Here is an 18,918-nt window from a genome sequence, read left to right as displayed (position 1 = left end):
CCTGAAAACAATAGTATATACATTTCTTATTGCGAGATGGCATTATACAAACCACATTTGATAATTTTGAACTATCAAAATTAGCCCAAAAAATAAGAAAGATGGGAAGAAAGAATAGTCTACTATATTGCAACTTTTCACACTATAAAATTATTCCCCCGACTTCCTTCCTATTTATACTTTATTTAATTATTCTAATCAACGTTATTTCTTTTTCAACTTATTAATATTTTATACTTAAAAAATAATATTAAATATTTTATATTACATGCACACATCGGTGTATTTCGGACGCTGGTATATTTTATTAAGCAGTCCACCATTTTACATTTTTGTTCTTTTTCTGGTCGGCCCTTCGAGTTTCACCATGTTACTCAGTGGTGCTGCAGTTCAAAAACAACAACAATAATATTATTAATAATAATATTTTACAATTTACTAAAATTATTTTCTTCCAAATGTAGATAGGCAGGCCGCAAATTCTCAACAAGAGAGCAACTGCTTAATTCTACAGTACACAGTTTCCACAAACATATATATATATATATTATGAATGCCAGTTATTCAACTCGTTACCACAGTAAATTAACAAAATTTATTAAAAGTGATCCACGGAAATCTTTATCGTTGGTTCACATGGCGGAGGAGCCACGGCGGAATAAGGGTGTTGGAATTTGCATTCTGAATTTGATTTGCTTCTTCTGTCCACTGCCGGGGCTCGCCGCTGCATAAAACCCAAAACTCTATTATTTAAAAACTTCAAACTTGATAAAAAAAAATGGTCAAGCTAGCTAAAACTACGTTGGATAAATGATCTAGGCAAATATATACTTGAAGGTAACAATTGATGTAATAGATTTTTTTTTTAAAAAAAAAAGCAACGATAAAGGAGAATTAAATTTTTTGTTTTATAGTTTGCACAATTTTCGTTTTCGATATTAAGACTGCGAAATGATGGATAACATGTTAACGATGGTGACAGTTTTTTAAAAGATGTATATAGTACCCGATGGTGAGAGAAGGCAAAATTATATGCAATTCACGAGGAGGCATCAAGGGTTCTGAAGATAGAGCAAGAGCTGAATCTGGTTCCCCTTCCACCTCTACTGGCCTTTCAGGTTTCCCCTCTTCTTTCAGCTGTTTTGTTTCCATAATAAGAACAAGTACTTGATTAAATTAAGTAACTGTTTTTTTTTTTATCAAGGCGTGATGAAAGAAATTGAAGAAAAAAGAAAAAAAAATTCACCTTCTTTTTGAGTAAGTTGTTTTGATCTTGCAGAGATCTCTCCTGTCATAAATTCCCAAAAGAAAAAATAAGAAGATTTTATAGCATCTAATAACCCTAAGTTGTAGAGATAGAATCTTTGAAGAAAACATCTTTTCAGACTACACTACTTTTTTGTTTTATTTCTCGAAAAAATTATAAAATCGAACCCCATTTTTAAATTTCTACTTTCAGACATAAAATACACCACCATCAATTTAAATTATTCAATTGGCTACAATCACATTTCACCCTATATATATATATATACATATATATATATATAAATCTTTGGAAAAATTTATAAAATCTATGATTGAGGGGCTCATTCTTGACATCTCACCTCATATATCCCAATGTTATAATTTACTTAATCAAAAGTCATATATATAAGTATACACGAGCTTAGAAATGAAATCAAACACCAGATATTATAGTGTAGCTGGTGTTACCTTCTTTTGAAGCTGAGAAATGGACTCGTTCATCATCTGGTTCTGAGGACGCATTTCGAACATAACAAATAATATTAATATGATGTTAAATGATTATTTATATCATTCGTATAATTGTTCACAATTCGAGATTCGATTTAATTCAAATGTACCTTACCTTCTTTGTACGTATACGCTTGAGAGCATTGTCAAGCTGTTGTTCCAAACTCCGGAGCTCTCTAAAGCTAAGAGGGTCTAAAGCTTCACCCATGTAGTTGCTACAAAATCAATATAAAACAATAATTAATTCTTGTTCAACAAAAAAAAACTATAAATTAATTCAGCAAAATTTAAACTTATTGTTCTTTGATCATATGTATACTTCTTGTAGATTTAAGAAAATTACAGCATACATGAACAAGTAATTTGAAATTCCCAAATGCATTGTTCGAACCGGCTTGGATGTTACTTTTTCCGGTCAATATCTATTTAACATTCGGTACTGAATCAATTTGTTTATACTCCTAGAAATCTATCGATGAACTACTTTCTAAATAAGGCTAATTAATTGTCTAGAAATATGAATTGCATAATCATTATTCTAAATATTGAACATTTTAAAGAACTTAAAGTTTTCTAAAAAATAGGTCGGCATCGATAAATTATAAGTGCATTTACATTTAATCATTTCAATATTGAATCTGAATTATCAAGAACTCATTGTCACTGCACATTTATGTCCAATATAACTATAGAAAATTGCCATTGTACCGATCCAATTTTAAGATCACATTAAATCTGTACCTCATGTTTCTTTGCAGAACTTCTATCCGAGCCAAGAGTTTTGGATAATCGGCACTCCAATTTTCCTTGATAACGAAACCAAAACGATCAAGAAATAGATGAAACACCACCTAGAAATTAATAAACCTGTCTTTAGATTTAGTACGCATACCTCGGGTTGACTTACAGTCGCAAGTTTGTTCTCAGCATAGGAGCGTCTCTCGTATCGTTCGATAATTCTTTCCATGCTAAAATATAAAGATCAAAGTGAAATTAAAATAACAATGGCACACACTTAGCTAGGTAACCATAAAAGAAACTGATGCTGTATTTGCCACAGCAATCGTTCCGGTGTCAATAATAGGTATAATTACACGTGTTTGCACCTGTTTGTTAAAGAAACCATTTTCACATTTGTCCGAATTTTCAAACCTCTGGAACGGACCGTTGAGCGATTTGATCCTTCTACACAAGCACCATCTTATTTTTTTCTAAAGTGTATAAACGATTGACAGAAAGACATACGTAAGATGTACAAGTGTGACAGCTTGACTGATCTGTCACATATGTAAATATTAATCTAACACATCATCAGTTCAAAGACTTGGTACTATTAAGTAGACTGCTCAGAAGCTAGCTGAGCTAGCCAATATCCTAGTACTGATCAAGGTATAGATCTCCTATAAATTAAATTTAACATAATTCTTACAGTTGATATTCACCAAACTCAGCTCATTATTAACCCAAGAAAGTAGAAAGCGAAGAAAAATTTAAAGCCTGAAATTTTTGGGCAGCCAAATTCCAAATTCAAAATATTGGGATTCATACAAAGTGCATATATGTGTCATATTGCTAAAAAGACCTCATAATTTGCAGTCTGTAGACTGTTTCATCGATCAAAACCTTAAAATATTAATTTCCACTTAGGCTATGTCGAATTTATTACAGGATTTCCTAATCCTGCCTCTAAAAAACTAAGCAACTTTAAAACAGCAGACGATAACAAAAGCAAAAGTGTTCAAAATAAACTAATTAAGACTTATATAAACTAAATCAGAAAACATCATTCCCACCAAGAAACAAGATAATATATGGACTGATGCGATTACTTGAAAACTTTTCCAATGACGTACATGAAATCGAAGTAAGTGAAAAAAAATCGTATTTTGTCTGTGAAAGAAAATCATCTGATCACGACCCAGATAACTCTTAATTCGATTTGGTATGTCTCTCGATGTTTTTTCTTTTATCTTTTTTGTTTTCTGTGTGTGTAAATCATGAAGAGAGGTTAAGATAAGCATCTTGAAATGGGATCTGCAGAAAAATAAACCTGGAATCAGTAGAGTACTCAAACAGCTTTCCTTTGGAGGAGAAAACAATCAAAGCAACCTCAGCATCACACAGAACAGAAATCTCATTAGCCTTTTTAAGCAAACCAGACCTCCTCTTGGAGAAGGTGACTTGCCTGCTAATCTTGTTTTCAATCCTCTTCAACTGAACCCTACCTCTCCCCATCTCTTACTTTTATCCGAGTGATATAAAACAAAAAATATGGACAGAAACTGAGCAGCTGCCAAGTCTATGAAGTTATGAAACACAAAACCCTAGATTTTTTTTGAGCGCAGAATGGTCCTGTTTTAAGCATCAGACTCGATCTCACACACCAAAACTAATGAAGGGATGACATGAATGGGGATCTTATCCTGACATTACATGGTGTTTTCTACTTTGGTGTGGTTCAAAGACAAGGGCATATGATGTTCCTTAAAGCATATAGGGATCTTTCTTTATTTATTTTTCTTTCTTGATCTTTGTTTGCGTGTGTGAATGTATACACACACATATATTAGCGAAGTGGAAAAGTAAAAGAAGTAGAGGGGGATTGGGGGGTGGGGGTGGGGGGGTGGTGGCGATGGGGTGGGTGAATTGCGTTGTCGAGTTGCGGTTGGTCATGGGCTGGTGCAGTCGTTAATGTCTGGTTTTGAGCCACAGGTTTGGAACAATTCGTACGATGTGATGTCAAATATAAGGCCCCTCATTTACTTCCCTATTCAGCTATCTTTGAACCCTAATTATTTAGACCAAAAAAAAACAAAAAATTTATACCAACCTAGGTTTTTGGGTTGTGTGTATATATATATGTATATATATATATATATTCAAAACTTTTAAATATAGGGACAAATCCAAGAAATGGAGAAATTCATATATCATTTGAATCAAATTATGGTATTCGTTCTTCCTATGACCATTAATTTTATTAATGTTTAATCTCTCATTTTCGCTGTAATTTATAAGATAAGGGGGAAGGGGCAACTTCCAAATCTCTGTATAAAATGTAGCCAGTATTCTTTTTATAGATTGAATATTTAAAGCTTTTAAAAGCTTATAATTGTCTAAATAAACCACCATGAAACAATATCTACGCTTTGCCAGTCTGTTATCCTTATGGTGGCAACTAATTTGTACTTAATATTCTACTCCCTTCTCCTCATCGGTTCTCCTGCTAGTCACTTAATTACTACATTAAAGGTTTTGAAAACTATGCAAAAATTTTGTGGGGATTAACAATTGAACGTTGGATGGAGACGGTCGGTAGAATTTTTTTTTGGCAAACAGGGTATCCTAGCTTTTTTCCGGACTAATCCTGGGGAGGACGACCTTCCCCAGCTTGGTTTGTCCTCTCAGATAAATGCGAATGCAACCATAATCTATACACACTTGGAGAAGACTCTCATTTAGTTTTATCCTCAGTTGGATTTGAACTTGAGACGAACTCGAGTTATCCTCCAAATGATGTTTTAACAAGGAAAATTTTTCTTTAAAAAAATAATTATAAGTATGTTGGGCTAGCTAGCAATCTATAATTTTAAAGAGATTTCAAAAAACCAAATTCAAGAAGACCAAAAAAGTGGGTTTTTTGAATTTTTGAATTTAAAATCTTTTTAAACTTATCGAAACAGAAAATTTCTTTTCCAAAAATATTTTAAAAAAAATATTAATCAATTAGAAAATAAAATCTAAGCTTTTTTTTTTCCTAAATCTAAACTTACCCTAAAATTATATATTATTTTTCTGATCAAATTAAACCCTTTAATTAGTTGGAATTGGATGCCAAGGGTTGTGTCCTGATTACGCTTTAATTTATTTGAAAGAAATTAAACTAATTCTATACATCGCATATCCTTCTTAAGTTACAAACCTTTATATTTTACAGACCTTGAAAACGGAAGGTTTCTAATTTAAATTTGAATTGAAACTCATCAATCTGTCCTATGTACTCGGTACTGTTCTTTATCGTAGGAGTACTATAAGCTATGAAGTTGACTCGAAAAGATATAAATTAAACAAGAATATCATAATATATGAGACGGGTCAACCCTACTCATATTCACAATAAAAAGTAATACTTTTAGCATAAAAAGTAATACTTTTTCATAGGTGACCCAAATAAAAAGTCCGTCTCACAAATACGACCCTGAGACCGTCTCACACAAATTTTTGTCAATATTTTTAAAGTATAATTTGAAAGAAATTATCGTGACAAAGTAATGATAGAGATAACTGAGTGTAACCAATTTATGACTAATTTGAAATTCAAATCGAAAGAGCTTAAGGAGAAAATAAACATTTCTCAATACCCCTTTTTAATTTATATAACAGGCAATTACTCGAATTATTCATAACAAATTAATGGTGGTCCACTCTTTCTGAATACATATATGAAAATTGATAGAGCCCATAAAATTAATTTTTTTTTATTATAAAACAAATTTATCTTAGGTTAATGCGAACGAAATATATTATATTTCGTACAACTTGAGCTGCTAACCACAGTTGTTTTGTTCCAAAAGTGGTCCAAATTAAGATACTTGTGCATTTATTTTCTATAGAAACATGCATTATAACGTAAATTACTTTTAAAGTTTTAGGGGTTTGCTTATAAAGATGGGGGGACCATCGTCAATTTCATAGGGAAACGGGAAAGGAAGAAACCCTAAGGGATATATATTATATAGCAATGGAAAATGTGTATGAAATTCGTCTTTGAATCCGTGGGGTTCAAAATTTTCAATATAGCGGTGACATTTTATTGTTGAATTTGGAGAGAACATTTTTTTAAGAAATATCAGTTACATGTGAAATTGAATAGTTTATTAAATTGGTGAGTGCCCCTCTCCTATATATATTTAGTGGATGACAGATGAGAGTTTGACATGATTGATCTTTCCCATTCTTGACATACATATATACATGTATGTATATACACACACACACATATGTATGTGTCTGTTTATTATAACATTTCAAAATATTCTACATATAATTCGATTTAATTTTTCTATGTCCAACTTCTAAACTCTAAAGTTGATTTCTTGAATTTACCTTTAATATTTTCCGACATATCATTTATGTGACATCTATCTGGTGGGATACAAATAAAGTCCCACGTTGAAAGATATAGAGAAAGATCACGAGTTAATAAAGATGAAATGATATCTCCATTGGTATGAGGTCTTTTGGGTGGTTCCAAAAACAAAACCACGAAGGTTAAAACCCAAAGTGAACAATATCATACTAGTGTGGAGATATCCAGATTCCATTGATCCTACACTATCTATTAGACGTCTACGTTGCTGCTGTGACATGCGCTGATGTGTAAATTTCCTAAAAAAATTCATAAACAACTCTTGGGTGACGGTACTACATTACAGTCACATATAGCAGTACCACAGTTGTCTTTCTTTCGAATTCAAGTAATGTGAATATATTTAATTTACGAAAAGTACCATGCACCTCATCAGAATATATCCTTTTAATGGAAATCTATAGACCCTGGGGCAGTTGGGCTAAAATCTTGGATCATATTCTCAAATCACATTATTTTATTAGGAAATTCACGTGGGAAGTGGGTGAAAGCCTTGACTACCAGCTGCATAAAATTAGTATAAAGGTGTCTTTTGCGGACACAAAAAATGGAAAGAAATTCATGGTCGATTGGCTAAATAAGGCATCATTTGAGTAATTCGGAAGTTTGGTCTACTTATAGAATTAAAGTATCTGTCTTTCTTTGAGTCAGTTTCTAAAATTTTAATATATATTGTTGCAAAATTTAGCAGCACTACTAATCAAGATTCTTATTATATCATCATGTGTGATGATGTAACTCAAGATTTCGTTTTTGCCAACTTCTCCATCGCTTAATTATTTAAGTAATGTATATATGCATTCCTCTGATAATTTTTTCTTTTTCAATTTAGTGCAAGTCTAAATATGATCGATCGGAGGGGCCATTGCTAGTGCTTCCTTTTTTTTTTTTTAAAAAAATAAAGCCAACAATCCTATCAATTAAAATATTAAAATATTGCTTTATTGAGTCTAGTATATATAATCGTCTTAACCTTACCTATAAATATCTGTTGCTAATTCAATTTATGCATGCATATGATGTAAATCAGTGATGACAAGATCATTTTGATTACATAAACAAAAGTGAAAATATTAATTAATTAATTAAAACATCACTTGGTCCTATAACATGGAAGATAAATATGCAAATACACAATAACATAACTCTTAATATATGTAAATAGCTTGCAGCCGCACGTTTTCGATTAAAAGTTGGTTTAAAGACAAAATTAGTAAGATTATTATTTTAAAGTATTCATTCTTGGTTAAGTGTATCGCCAAATATAAAAATCTTTAAGTGACATAGATTATAAATGGGGGTAGAGGGATGAATCTATAAATCCAATTTTAATTTACTACAATAGATATTTCCCATTGCTATCATATTGTCAGGACTTGTTCGCAACTTACAAAGAATCTCAATATTTGTATACTGTAATCATTTAGTTGACCTTATATATGTGTGTGTGTGTGTGTATATATATGTGTGTGTGTGTGTCTATATATATATATATATATACATGCTACCCGTACCAGGTGGTTGCTGAAGCCCAATGACAATAGTTATGCCAACTGTGGCTTGTATTTGGGCTACCAAATGGGAAACTAAAGGAGAAGCACAATATTTTAATCGCACCATATGTGGACGAAATTAACATGAAATCACGAACTTTAAGGTCAATGAGTTCGTCAAATTAAAGGCAAGGCACAGTCCATGTCATTTAATTACTGTATAATGTTTCAAACAAATATATACCTTGATTAATAAACTTATTAAAATTAATTAAAGTGCAATTAATCAACCAATATATATATATATATATATATATATATATATATATATATATATATATATATATATATATGGAGGATTCTTTGTTTTATTTTTATGAAATGCTTCACACACATATCAAAGCATCCAACCGGGGATCATTCCGCCCACATCAGTCGCTGCAGTTATTTGGCTGGAACTCGCACCATCATAATTATACCTATTCTCAAAGAAAAAAGAAACTTATAAATTTAAAGAGATACTACGAATTATGATATATGTTGGCAGAAAGGGGTTCTAACTTTTAATATATGTAGATATACTTGATTCACAATTAAAAATGTTTTAATAATTATATAATCTTGATTTCGTTTGTTGAAAACGAAATTAACCTTACCCATTATGGAGAGATAAATTGGAATGAAGAGGTTGAAAGATTCCTTGAGATTGAGCATGTTGTCCCCCAACATGGACCCAAGACGATCGCTGAAAATGTTCGCTCGCCGCATGTATTTCTTCGAGCTGCAACACACATACAAGGAAGATTCAGTTTATTCACCTAAAATTCAAGAAACGCATTCTACAAATGAAGTTTTACTTATATGGTTGAGCATGTCCCAATCTCAACGACCAAAAATAGGTTTGGATTGTGGTTTTGATGATTCCTACATGCACACGAATTAATTTGAAACGAACCCGATTTTTATTTTCTGCGGTTTAAACCACGAAATCAAACTGAACCCTTACCAAACAAAACCAAGAAATTGAAAAAGTTTTTGGCTTAGAATTATGCAGTTTTGTGTACATTATTTGGGAAAATTACAATTTTAGTCTTGACATGTTGGATGAAAACAAAACATTGACAAGTTATTGTATCAAAATCCAAAACATGTAAACTCACTAGACTGAAATTACAATTTCACCACATATTCCTTCAATACACATTAACATAAGTTAAACAACAAGAACTATGTTGCTAAAGTACCATGTAGATAATATGTTTTATCTTTATATATATGACATATTTTACCTTTATCTCTTTTTCAAGAAAATTATCAAATTTCACAAATCATGTTGATCTTTAAAATGAAGATAAAAGATAGAGTTTAAAAAGCCATGATTAAACTGAAATTAACTTTGTGCTTTGATTCAATCAATGTATAAAGGCAGCTCCATTCTATTAGGGAACAGCCGATAATTTTGATTTTACGAAGTTATAACCACCCAAACCAAACCAGTCGTTCACCTGCATGAAAAAAATTGGCACCCTAACCTTTCTTTCTAAAGCCTTGTTGGCCTCAAGCATCGACTTCTCCTGCAGTAAAATTCATGGCGCGTCATTCGAAGGCATGGGATCCAAGTATGCATATCTTGTAGAGTATATCAAGTAATGATCGATCTATAGTATACCTTTGCTTGAAGATCAGAAAGCTGATCAACCATACCTTGAGCCTGCGCGTTGAATGAGAACATTAAGGGAGGATTAAATATCAGCAATAAATAAGTTATGGCACTTTAGACAGTATACATGCAAGGACTTGGAAATTTCAAGAAATGCTTTTCACCAAAGATTATTTTTAATTGAACCCATCAAATACGGTTTATGCTGCACAATAGCGCGAGTTGGGATAGGAGACGTCGTGATGCAGTGCATGTAGCCTTTTTGGTACCATGGGATCACCCCAAAGTCAAATAAGGCAAATATCCAAATTGACAGGATTTCAAATGTTAATAAATATCCAGACTGCAGGTTAGATGAATCCATCTTGTGTATTTTGCGACTGTTCCGAGGAGGAAGTAAACTTATCATTCAACTTATCAGGTTCGTGTAGGGCTTTGCTCGGTTTTTACATTAGTCAAGAAAGGGTTGGAGTACCCCTTGTACTCCCTTATTAATAAAATTTTCCTATCCAAAAAGAAAAAAAGAAAAACAATTTGTTGATAATGGATGGAGATGCATAGAACAAACTCAATGAAAATGAGAGGAAAACAGAATTTAGGTATACCCTTGTGGACCTAATATGTTTCAATGATGTCTCCAGATGATGCTCAATGTGCTCAAGCTCATTCATGCTGAGAGGAGCCAAATCATCTCCAAGAAGATGCCTGCGACGACATTCATGAGTTCGAGAGGTACTGATCTCGTTGCACAATGTACAAAAGAGATGAAAGCTATTCACCTTTGGTATTGTTGGAGTGACTCGTATTCAGATTTTAGTTTTAGATATTCATTGTGGCTTCCATGCTACAGCAAAATTCCAACTCTAAATTAAAACTCTTTATTAAATAATGATAAATATTCTCTTATTTCAAGATTGATATGTATGATTCAATTTTTAATACCTCAATAATGTTCTTGGCTGAATGATTCACTTCTAAGGAACCATAACTGCAGTTTCGATACTTTTCAAGAGTCTTGAGCATGCTGACACAAATGCACAAGATTAATCGAAAACGAAATCCAATAGTCTCATAAAGAAAATGAAACAAAAAAAAAAAAAAAATCGAGGAATCAACCTCGAACAAAACTCGAAAATTCTTCATGTATAAAACTGTAATTAGTAAGATGGATCTGGCCTAAAACCAGTGATCAAAACCAAACCCATAAGACTGGAAAATAAAATCCATTTGAATTGACTTCAAAATAATCTCGCTGCCAGTTTTTATATATATTCTAAAGCTAGCCCTGGATCGGAACAAGAATAAAATAAAGAAAATCACAGAACGCAGAGTCAAAAGATTAACATCCCAAATTCAAGAAATCACAACTGGCTCAAATAAGTACAAATAATTCTTTTTCAAAAAAATAAAAATAAATCCCATTATTGACGAAAGAATATAATTAAAATTATCGTACAAAAATACAAAAATAGAAAAAGCAAGAAGATACTTGGAGGAGCTGCAGAATTCATAGAGCTTGCCACGATTAGAGAAGATAATTAGAGCAACCTCAGCATCACACAGAACAGAGAGCTCGTAAGCTTTTTTGAGCAAACCATTTCTCCTTTTTGCAAATGTCACCTGCCTATTAATCTTGTTCTCTATTCTTTTCAGCTCCACTCTCCCCCTCCCCATGATCCCTTTATCTATATAAATAAGTATGTTCAATTTTCTGAAATCTTTTATTTTCACGCTTTCTTTTCTTGGGAAACTTTCTTCCTTAATTCACTTACCCACAGTCTTCTCAAACCAAATGCGTGAAAATCTTGAAACCCTAAAAGAGGAAAAGCAGGAAACAGAAAAGGATTTAAAGAGGAGAGTAGAATATAATTTGGAAGCGGAAGCTTATCTATTTAATTCCTGTTATTTGAGGTTGCTAGATTTTCTGTAAGATTTTTCATGTGCACCAACAGATTAGATATATGATACGAAGAAAGTTATTGTTGGATTTTTTTTCTTTTATTTTTTGATTAATTATTTCATGTTATCGGTGTGAAAATGAAAGATTAATCTTTTGACTATTGTAATGAAAGACGTGTTGCAGAGTGTTAAATCTGGAGCGTGGCAACACGCGGTAAGATTAAAGCTCGGTGTGTTTGTAACGCGGCATAGAGACGCGTGGCCATGGATCCTAAGGTCCATCATAACAAGAAATCAATGCATACCACGTGTCGGATGTTCAGTGGATATAATCTTTTTTTGTTAATCAGAATAGATTTTTTAAAAGGGGGATAACTATTGGTTAGGGTTTGTTAGATTGTAATTATTAATTTTTTGGGGGATACTGTGTAAATTCAACAAAACTCAATTATTTTTTTTTGCCTTCTAAAGTCTAATTGTGGAATGAATGTGATGTTTTTAAGAGTAAAAGTTATAATGTATATCAGTTAATCTTTTAAATATTTCAATAACTCAGATACGACATTATATCGTTTTGGAAGAAAAAAATTTAAAACTAATTAAACAATTTTCATTATAACATTTTTCTATTAGAATTTTGAATCTATATCATATTATAATGATTAGAAAAATGTAACGATAATTGAAAAGAATCTAATATGAGTGTCACTTAAATTCTTAGTTCAAATTCACTCTCAAATAAAACATGCTCATTCATTCAATAAAAGCATCCATATTATTTCATCAGCTAAAAGTCAATATTATAGATCAAATACAATTCATCACATGCATTTCCATTTATCAGTTTTCACCATCAACTACCATTCCAATAAATGATAACGATCTTCAGTTTGCTAGCATTCCACATTGACAAAAACTTGTGTGAGACGGTCTTACGGGTCGTATTTTGTGAGACAGATATCTTATTTAAGTTATCCATGAAAAAATATTACTTTTTATGCTAAGAGTATTAATTTTTATTGTGAATATCGGTAGGATTGACTCGTCTCACAGATAAAGATTCGTGAGACCGTCTCACAAGAGACCTACTATTTCACATTTTAGACTAAATAATAATTATAACATCAATATAGGATATGTAAATAAATTGAATCAAAATATTATTGTAAACAAAAAAGTAAGAAACATGTTAAATTAACTTTTTTCCATAAGTTTTAAATTTGACATAAAACTGAGGTTAAAAAGAGTTTTGGTTTTTGAATGACCTAATTAGGTTGAGCGTCGAATAGAATTTGTACGTTCTCTTCTTTTGTTTTACTATACCATACACATGATAGCATTTGATTTTAATAACTATAGAAAGAGACGAATCATAAATATATGGGGTAAGCTTCTGTACTCCGTCGGTTCTCGAAAGATCAATTTTATGACACGAATTTCTAACACTTAAATAGAAAACAAACTAGTAAATAAAATACAACTCTTGTACAAAAGTACTAAGAAAAATAATTAGTAAATAAAATAAAATCTTAATAACAAACCAGTCAATTAAATCCTAAATCTAGGATGCATGGAAACGCCTAATCATAAATAGTATTGTACCAAATTATCGCTGAAAAAGAGAGATCGGACAGACCTCCTCGGTCCGCTGTCTTAATTGTGGTCCATTTTCTCGAACCGCGTTCTCACAGGAAGTGTCACATTTTAAAACCGTGTCACAACAGAAATATAATCATATCCTTGCCGTACACGTGTCCTCTTGAAAAGATAAATCTAGGCGGCTCTGTGTTTTGAGCCGATCGATCTTGTCTCAGCATTGTATTGTGAGTTGATCATGTATCAAATCATGGACAAGTTGAATCTAAAGATTTAAAATGGAAAAAATAAAAAATCGGAGCGTGAAACAATTTACCTTGAAATCCTATATTATTTAAAATCACGCACAAAACCAGTTACAAATATGGTGAATGTGCTTTAGTTTTTGATACATTAATTTGTCTAATTTTGGATTTCGGTCCATTAATTTTTTAATTTTGGTTTTGATATATTATATTTTAATTTTATGCTATTTTTAGTCAATTTTCTGACATGACATATTAGCAATTTTCAGTGTCATGTCTGCATTTTCTACTGTAACATCAGCTAGCATTTACTAATGTCACATTAGTAGTTTGAACAGAATAACCGAAAATTAACAATTAATGTACTAAAATGAAACTTAGTCGACCAAAACCCAATTAATCCCATGAGTTTTTTTTAGCATATGAGTGAGATGTGTTTGGCTTTAAAAAATAAAGGATATATTAATCTATTTAATGTCTTTTAAACTTTTCATTACCCCTTCAATTCTATTGTATAATAGTTATAGTAAGCTAATTGCTTGGTATCGTCGCGGGCGGACGATAAGTTTGAAGGAACCATTCCAAAGTTTTTAGTTTTCTATTCATAATTTTGTTGTTTATATATTTGGCTCTTGTGCTTTGTCTCAATAGAAACACTTCGTTTTGGTACGAAAGGCACGATAAAAAATTTGTAATTTTCTAGTTAATCATTTGGCTAAATTACTAAACTGAGTTATCATTGAAAGTATTTAATGATCCGTGCAACCAAGAATCAAGACAGGTCATGAATTACACTAAATCATAATTAAATTAAATATATCAACATTTGTGGCATTGTAATGGACGAATCTAAAGCTTCCAAAAGCTAATATCTGGTAATCTTTACTTGCTTCTCTTCCAGGTAGAACAAGAAGATCCTCTTCAAATACAATTCCTAATTAAATCATCATTTTTACAAACATTAAAACTTCTCAAAAAAGAGCTTGATTGTTGATCATGAGTTCCTCACTACCACCTCAAAAACCAGACGTAACACTTTCCCTAAGCTTACCCACTTCCAGTGGTGGATTAAAGCCCGAAGAAAGAGATGTGAAGCTTATTCAGCTCTTGCTAACCTGCGCCAACCATGCCTCCTCAGGGAATCTACACCACGCCGACGCCTGTCTCCGCCAGATCTCTCGTCTGGCATCCATCAACGGAGACTCTATGCAGCGGCTCGCCGTCCGGTTCGCCTCTGCGCTGGCTGTACGCCTCGTCAAGCGATGGCCAGGATTGTACAAGTCCCTGAACATTAATGGTGCTGCCTCGGCTTCTTGTGACATTGTTCGGGCTCGGGAAATCTTTGAAAGGACCTTCCCATGCATCGAGTTTGCGTATGCTGTAATCAACCGAGTCTTGTTTCAAGCCATGTCGCGTGAACACGTGATCCATGTTATAGATTTGGGTTCCGGGAACCCGAAGTTGTGGGTCCCTTTTATTCGAGGATTACATGAATTGTCCGAGGAGTTCGATCACGGGCCTCCGCATTTGAAGATAACATGTATCGGGAAAGACAAAGAAGCACAAGAAAGACTTCGGGCAGTCCTTGTGAAGGAGGCCGAGGTTTTAAGCATGCCCTTTCAATTTAACCCTGTGATGGTTGACATCAGAGATTTAAAAATGGACATGCTTAAGATCGAACCCGGTGAAGCATTAGCTTTGATTTCAATCTTGAGTCTCCACGTCCTATTAGCCGAGGACGACCGAGTCGAATCGCATTTCGGGCTCAGTAAAAATGATCAGATCAAAGATACTAAGTGTCTCAACGAGTTCCTCGAAATGGTCAAGTCCATGTCCCCTAAGGTGGTGCTACTAGTCGAGCAGGAGTCGAATCATAATTCGAATCGTTTGGTGGACCGTTTCATAGAAGGATTACATTACTATAGCGCGATATTCGACTCCATTGACGCAGCTTTCGGCGGATTTTCGCGCAAGGATCGTACAACGTTGGAGGAAATGTTTGGAAAAGAGATCGAGAATATTGTGTCTTGTGAAGGAATGGAGAGGGAAGAAAGGCACGAAAGATTTCGTCAATGGGCCGTAAGATTTGGGAAAGTGGGCATTCGGCCCATTAGATTGTGGTCTGAAAATATGGATGAGGCCCTTAAAGTGGTGGAGGATTATGGGCCTAGTGGGTTTAAGGTAATTAGTGAGAAAGGAAGTTTGATGATATGTTGGCATGATAGGCCCATTTATGCTGTCTCCTCATGGAATTGCTTTAGGTTTCTCGCTAATAACGACGATTAAAGTTTCCTGTTCATTTCTTTTGATATATTTGTGCTCATTTGTTAAAAGATATTTGCTTTTGTGAAGCTAGAATTTAAGTTATATAATGTTAAAAATAAAATAAATATATAGAATTTAAGTTTTATTTAACGTTACCCATACATACACTTATATAATGTTTTAGAAAAATGATGAAAAGTTGATAAATATATAAAGGTAAATTATTCGAGACGTTAAATTCTACAATTTCTGTTTTATAAAAATGTTATTTTCAAAGGTACTGATGCCCAGCCCAGACCAGACCAGACCATCAGCCTTAGGTTCAAACATGAAAATATCTCGTTCACTTTGTAGTATCCATCCCACATGATATGTTTGAATGGTTACTTGCAGGCTGCTTTCGATCGGGACCAATTCTTCACTGAGCAATAAATGCGTTCAAATTTATGTGCAGGCTGATTGTGACAGTTAACATTCACTTTTGAAACCCATTTTTAAACAAAAACAATACGCAAATATGAGATATTATCACAATTAAGTCCCTTTGTGCATAAGAATTCCGGAGAAATAATCCTCTGATCAGGGAGAGCTACAAGTTGACCCCTTCTGCAACATTTAAATCAGTTATTATTTTATTAAATTTAAAAAGACATGAAAAATGAGAAAACAAAAACAAATTTGGAAATGAGCTTACAACACATGAATGAACATCATTGCATCCACAAAGCAACTGCCCATTCAAGTCGTCCGCTGATCGAAACGATCCTCCACCCTCACTCCTCTGCATCAGTCAATACCCCAAAAATTCTCTACCTTTAGTGTGTGTGTGTTTATATATATATATATATATATATATATGGGATGGCTGTTGGTGGCACAAAATTAATTAGTTTAGTTCGAAAACATTGACCTTGTAAAAATCGACGGCCAGAAAATTGGCCCACCGGTTGCCGGCCGCGGCTTGGCAGGTCTGAACCATGCTCATCAAGTCCCCGGAGTTGTCCACACAGGACATCAGTTTGATGGGGATGGACCTAAAGTAATTCACCAGAACCAAAGATTTGCTGGTGTCGTTTAGGTTCGACGATTCTGCCCGATTGTAACAGCTCCCTCTTTTCATTCCATCATCTCCATCTGTTTCATTCAACATCATTCCTTTAGACAACAGACAATAAAAGCTCGATTAGTTACTACTCCTACGCGTAAAAAAACAATTAGTTACATTGATTTTCGACCATGTAATTCCATTGATACGCGATCCCTTCACTGTTTTCTTTGGATTTGATGGAAGTAAACACGAGCAACCTCTGATTACTAGCAACCATGTCGCTGACGAGCGGCCAGTCTCCACCATTTTGAGGCATTTTAGAGAGTGGGAACCAATACTTCATCAATCCCGCGTCTGTGAAAACCTTAGTCAATCCGTTGGGTGTGTGAACGTAGTCCTCCAAGATTATTGTCACTATTTCTGATGGATTTGCAGACATGAATGCTTCGATTTCCTTCAATGTGTCTATTGCCCGTTCCTGATCATAAATCAATACACATCAGATCAGTATATGCTTCATAAATCTAAAGAACTGGATCGATCATCATCCTCTGATATACTTACAAAAGCAGTGTAGTCGTGGCATTCGCCTCCGAAAGAATGGCATAACCAAATGTCTCCATCGAAGTCGTAAGTATCGAGCATCAACGCACGAACTCCATTCTACAACCGAAACTCGCAATTAGGAAGGTCCAAATATGTATATGTCCGTTGGGAAACTCCAAAAAAAAGTGATTCTCCTTTCGTTTAGGTGTCGCAAACACTCGCTAACTATGTAAACAGACATACATTAAGCTGTTGGGTGACGCTGTCTTCTTGATTTGTGAAGGTTAGCCTTGGATTTCCATCTCCTATTGCGTATGAATTGTGCGTCGTCAAAAACGCGTATTTGTTGAACGGTAAAGAATTATTCTGCAACACACTCAATGGCACGAACTTCAAAATTAATTTAAATGGCCCAAAAAACTCGATAAAAATGTAATCTTTTTAAGCAGTTACAAACGCAAAAAACCAAAAAGAGACCACTAAGTTGAACTGGTTGGTGGCAGTTGATCTAACACATCTTGACCCTGAAAACGATGCTGTGCATGAAAAGCAATACAAGCCACCCTCACAGTCTCCATCCGATGAGCATTCATCCCCAATCTGCTACCAACTTCAATAAAATAAATGATCGATCTAATTCGGAAAATCAGACAAAAAAGTTTCTTGGGAAAAAAAAACAAATTATAAAACATATATTTTGTTTAAAAAAAGTGCTTAAATTTTTCACATCTAGATCAAAGATGTGGATATACCTTGCAGGTTCCATTAGAACAGGCGATGCCGTGTCTCAGCAGAAGAAACAGAGCAGTGATCAGCACAAGATGTTCTTGCTTCATCACATCCATGGCGCTGACAGAAACGGGAGGATTTTTACGTTTGTGGAGTTTTATTTTGTAGTAATGTTTTGTCTGAGGAACCGAATAGTTGATTTTTATACATCAAAGACAAAATTATGGGTATTTGAATTTCGACAAGAAAAAGAATTCCTCAAAAAAGAGAACAAGAAAAGTCGGGTTTTGGTAGTCTTGTAAGATAAAGACATACAGAAGGTCGGGTCTTAATTACGTCGGTATTAGTTAGGAGGGAAAATGTTTAATACTTGTAATTATTGTCAAATAAACGTAATTAAAGGGTGGCTCCAAATATGTCACACGTATCATCTTGCTATCGAAATGTTGTACTTAGATTGCTGTATATTTTTAAAATTTTAAATTAAATTTTCAACACCAGTTATAATTTTTTATATAACATTTTATAAA

The 18,918-nt window shown here is 33.5% G+C and overlaps 4 protein-coding genes across 5 annotated transcripts; 1 reads left to right on the top strand and 3 right to left on the bottom strand.

Annotated features, from left to right (window-relative positions):
- Positions 1-391: 391 nt before the first annotated feature.
- On the bottom strand, positions 392-4,301 carry LOC140838185 (agamous-like MADS-box protein FUL-L). Its single transcript, XM_073204312.1, has 8 exons — positions 3,809-4,301; positions 2,651-2,726; positions 2,500-2,564; positions 1,874-1,973; positions 1,717-1,758; positions 1,247-1,288; positions 1,007-1,137; positions 392-724 (listed from the first exon to the last, which is right to left on the bottom strand). Exons 1-8 carry the CDS (start codon positions 3,991-3,993, stop codon positions 622-624), a joined length of 744 nt encoding a protein of 247 aa, XP_073060413.1. The 5' UTR covers positions 3,994-4,301; the 3' UTR covers positions 392-621.
- A 4,285-nt stretch (positions 4,302-8,586) lies between these two features.
- On the bottom strand, positions 8,587-12,011 carry LOC140838184 (agamous-like MADS-box protein MADS2). Of its 2 annotated transcripts, none has more exons than XM_073204310.1 (8): positions 11,550-12,011; positions 11,003-11,084; positions 10,840-10,904; positions 10,666-10,765; positions 10,070-10,111; positions 9,906-9,974; positions 9,057-9,181; positions 8,587-8,879 (listed from the first exon to the last, which is right to left on the bottom strand). In XM_073204310.1, the coding sequence occupies exons 1-8, from the start codon at positions 11,732-11,734 to the stop codon at positions 8,798-8,800; spliced, it is 750 nt and encodes a 249-aa protein (XP_073060411.1). In that variant the 5' UTR covers positions 11,735-12,011; the 3' UTR covers positions 8,587-8,797. The 2 variants fall into 2 exon arrangements, with proteins under 2 accessions (XP_073060411.1, XP_073060412.1); XM_073204311.1 differs by having other exon boundaries at positions 8,590-8,879; positions 9,933-9,974; positions 11,550-12,008.
- A 2,689-nt stretch (positions 12,012-14,700) lies between these two features.
- On the top strand, positions 14,701-16,114 carry LOC140837632 (scarecrow-like protein 3). The gene has a single exon (XM_073203749.1). It carries the CDS (start codon positions 14,797-14,799, stop codon positions 16,084-16,086), a length of 1,290 nt encoding a protein of 429 aa, XP_073059850.1. The 5' UTR covers positions 14,701-14,796; the 3' UTR covers positions 16,087-16,114.
- A 354-nt stretch (positions 16,115-16,468) lies between these two features.
- On the bottom strand, positions 16,469-18,663 carry LOC140838182 (PI-PLC X domain-containing protein At5g67130). The gene is made up of 8 exons (XM_073204309.1): positions 18,412-18,663; positions 18,137-18,259; positions 17,903-18,025; positions 17,678-17,776; positions 17,288-17,591; positions 16,976-17,199; positions 16,760-16,846; positions 16,469-16,671 (listed from the first exon to the last, which is right to left on the bottom strand). The coding sequence occupies exons 1-8, from the start codon at positions 18,502-18,504 to the stop codon at positions 16,645-16,647; spliced, it is 1,080 nt and encodes a 359-aa protein (XP_073060410.1). The 5' UTR covers positions 18,505-18,663; the 3' UTR covers positions 16,469-16,644.
- Between the last annotated feature and the right edge of the window lie 255 nt (positions 18,664-18,918).

This window comes from Primulina eburnea, chromosome 8, assembly GCF_022965805.1.
Source record: "Primulina eburnea isolate SZY01 chromosome 8, ASM2296580v1, whole genome shotgun sequence".
In the NCBI taxonomy this organism is placed as follows: Eukaryota; Viridiplantae; Streptophyta; class Magnoliopsida; order Lamiales; family Gesneriaceae; genus Primulina; species Primulina eburnea.
The sequence above is the reverse complement of the archived record's forward strand: the minus strand, read 5'-3'. Positions and strand labels throughout refer to the sequence as shown.

What these genes read in the sequence shown, in the direction of transcription:
- LOC140838184 (XM_073204310.1), bottom strand. Translation starts at nt 11,734, where the DNA reads ATGGGGAGGGGGAGAGTGGAGCTGAAAAGAATAGAGAACAAGATTAAT. An exon ending in AACATATTAGGTCCACAAGG is followed by an intron (nt 10,112 to 10,665) that starts GTATACCTAAAT and finishes TTCAACGCGCAG; the next exon opens with GCTCAAGGTATGGTTGATCA. An exon ending in AATTTATCTCTCCATAATGG is followed by an intron (nt 8,880 to 9,056) that starts GTAAGGTTAATT and finishes CTTTGAGAATAG; the next exon opens with GTATAATTATGATGGTGCGA.
- LOC140838185 (XM_073204312.1), bottom strand. Translation starts at nt 3,993, where the DNA reads ATGGGGAGAGGTAGGGTTCAGTTGAAGAGGATTGAAAACAAGATTAGC. An exon ending in ACAACTTACTCAAAAAGAAG is followed by an intron (nt 1,138 to 1,246) that starts GTGAATTTTTTT and finishes GAAACAAAACAG; the next exon opens with CTGAAAGAAGAGGGGAAACC. An exon ending in TTGCCTTCTCTCACCATCGG is followed by an intron (nt 725 to 1,006) that starts GTACTATATACA and finishes GGTTTTATGCAG; the next exon opens with CGGCGAGCCCCGGCAGTGGA.
- LOC140837632 (XM_073203749.1), top strand. Translation starts at nt 14,797, where the DNA reads ATGAGTTCCTCACTACCACCTCAAAAACCAGACGTAACACTTTCCCTA.
- LOC140838182 (XM_073204309.1), bottom strand. Translation starts at nt 18,504, where the DNA reads ATGGATGTGATGAAGCAAGAACATCTTGTGCTGATCACTGCTCTGTTT. An exon ending in TGGCCGTCGATTTTTACAAG is followed by an intron (nt 16,847 to 16,975) that starts GTCAATGTTTTC and finishes TGACTGATGCAG; the next exon opens with AGGAGTGAGGGTGGAGGATC. An exon ending in ATGATGTTCATTCATGTGTT is followed by an intron (nt 16,672 to 16,759) that starts GTAAGCTCATTT and finishes TAAATGTTGCAG; the next exon opens with AAGGGGTCAACTTGTAGCTC.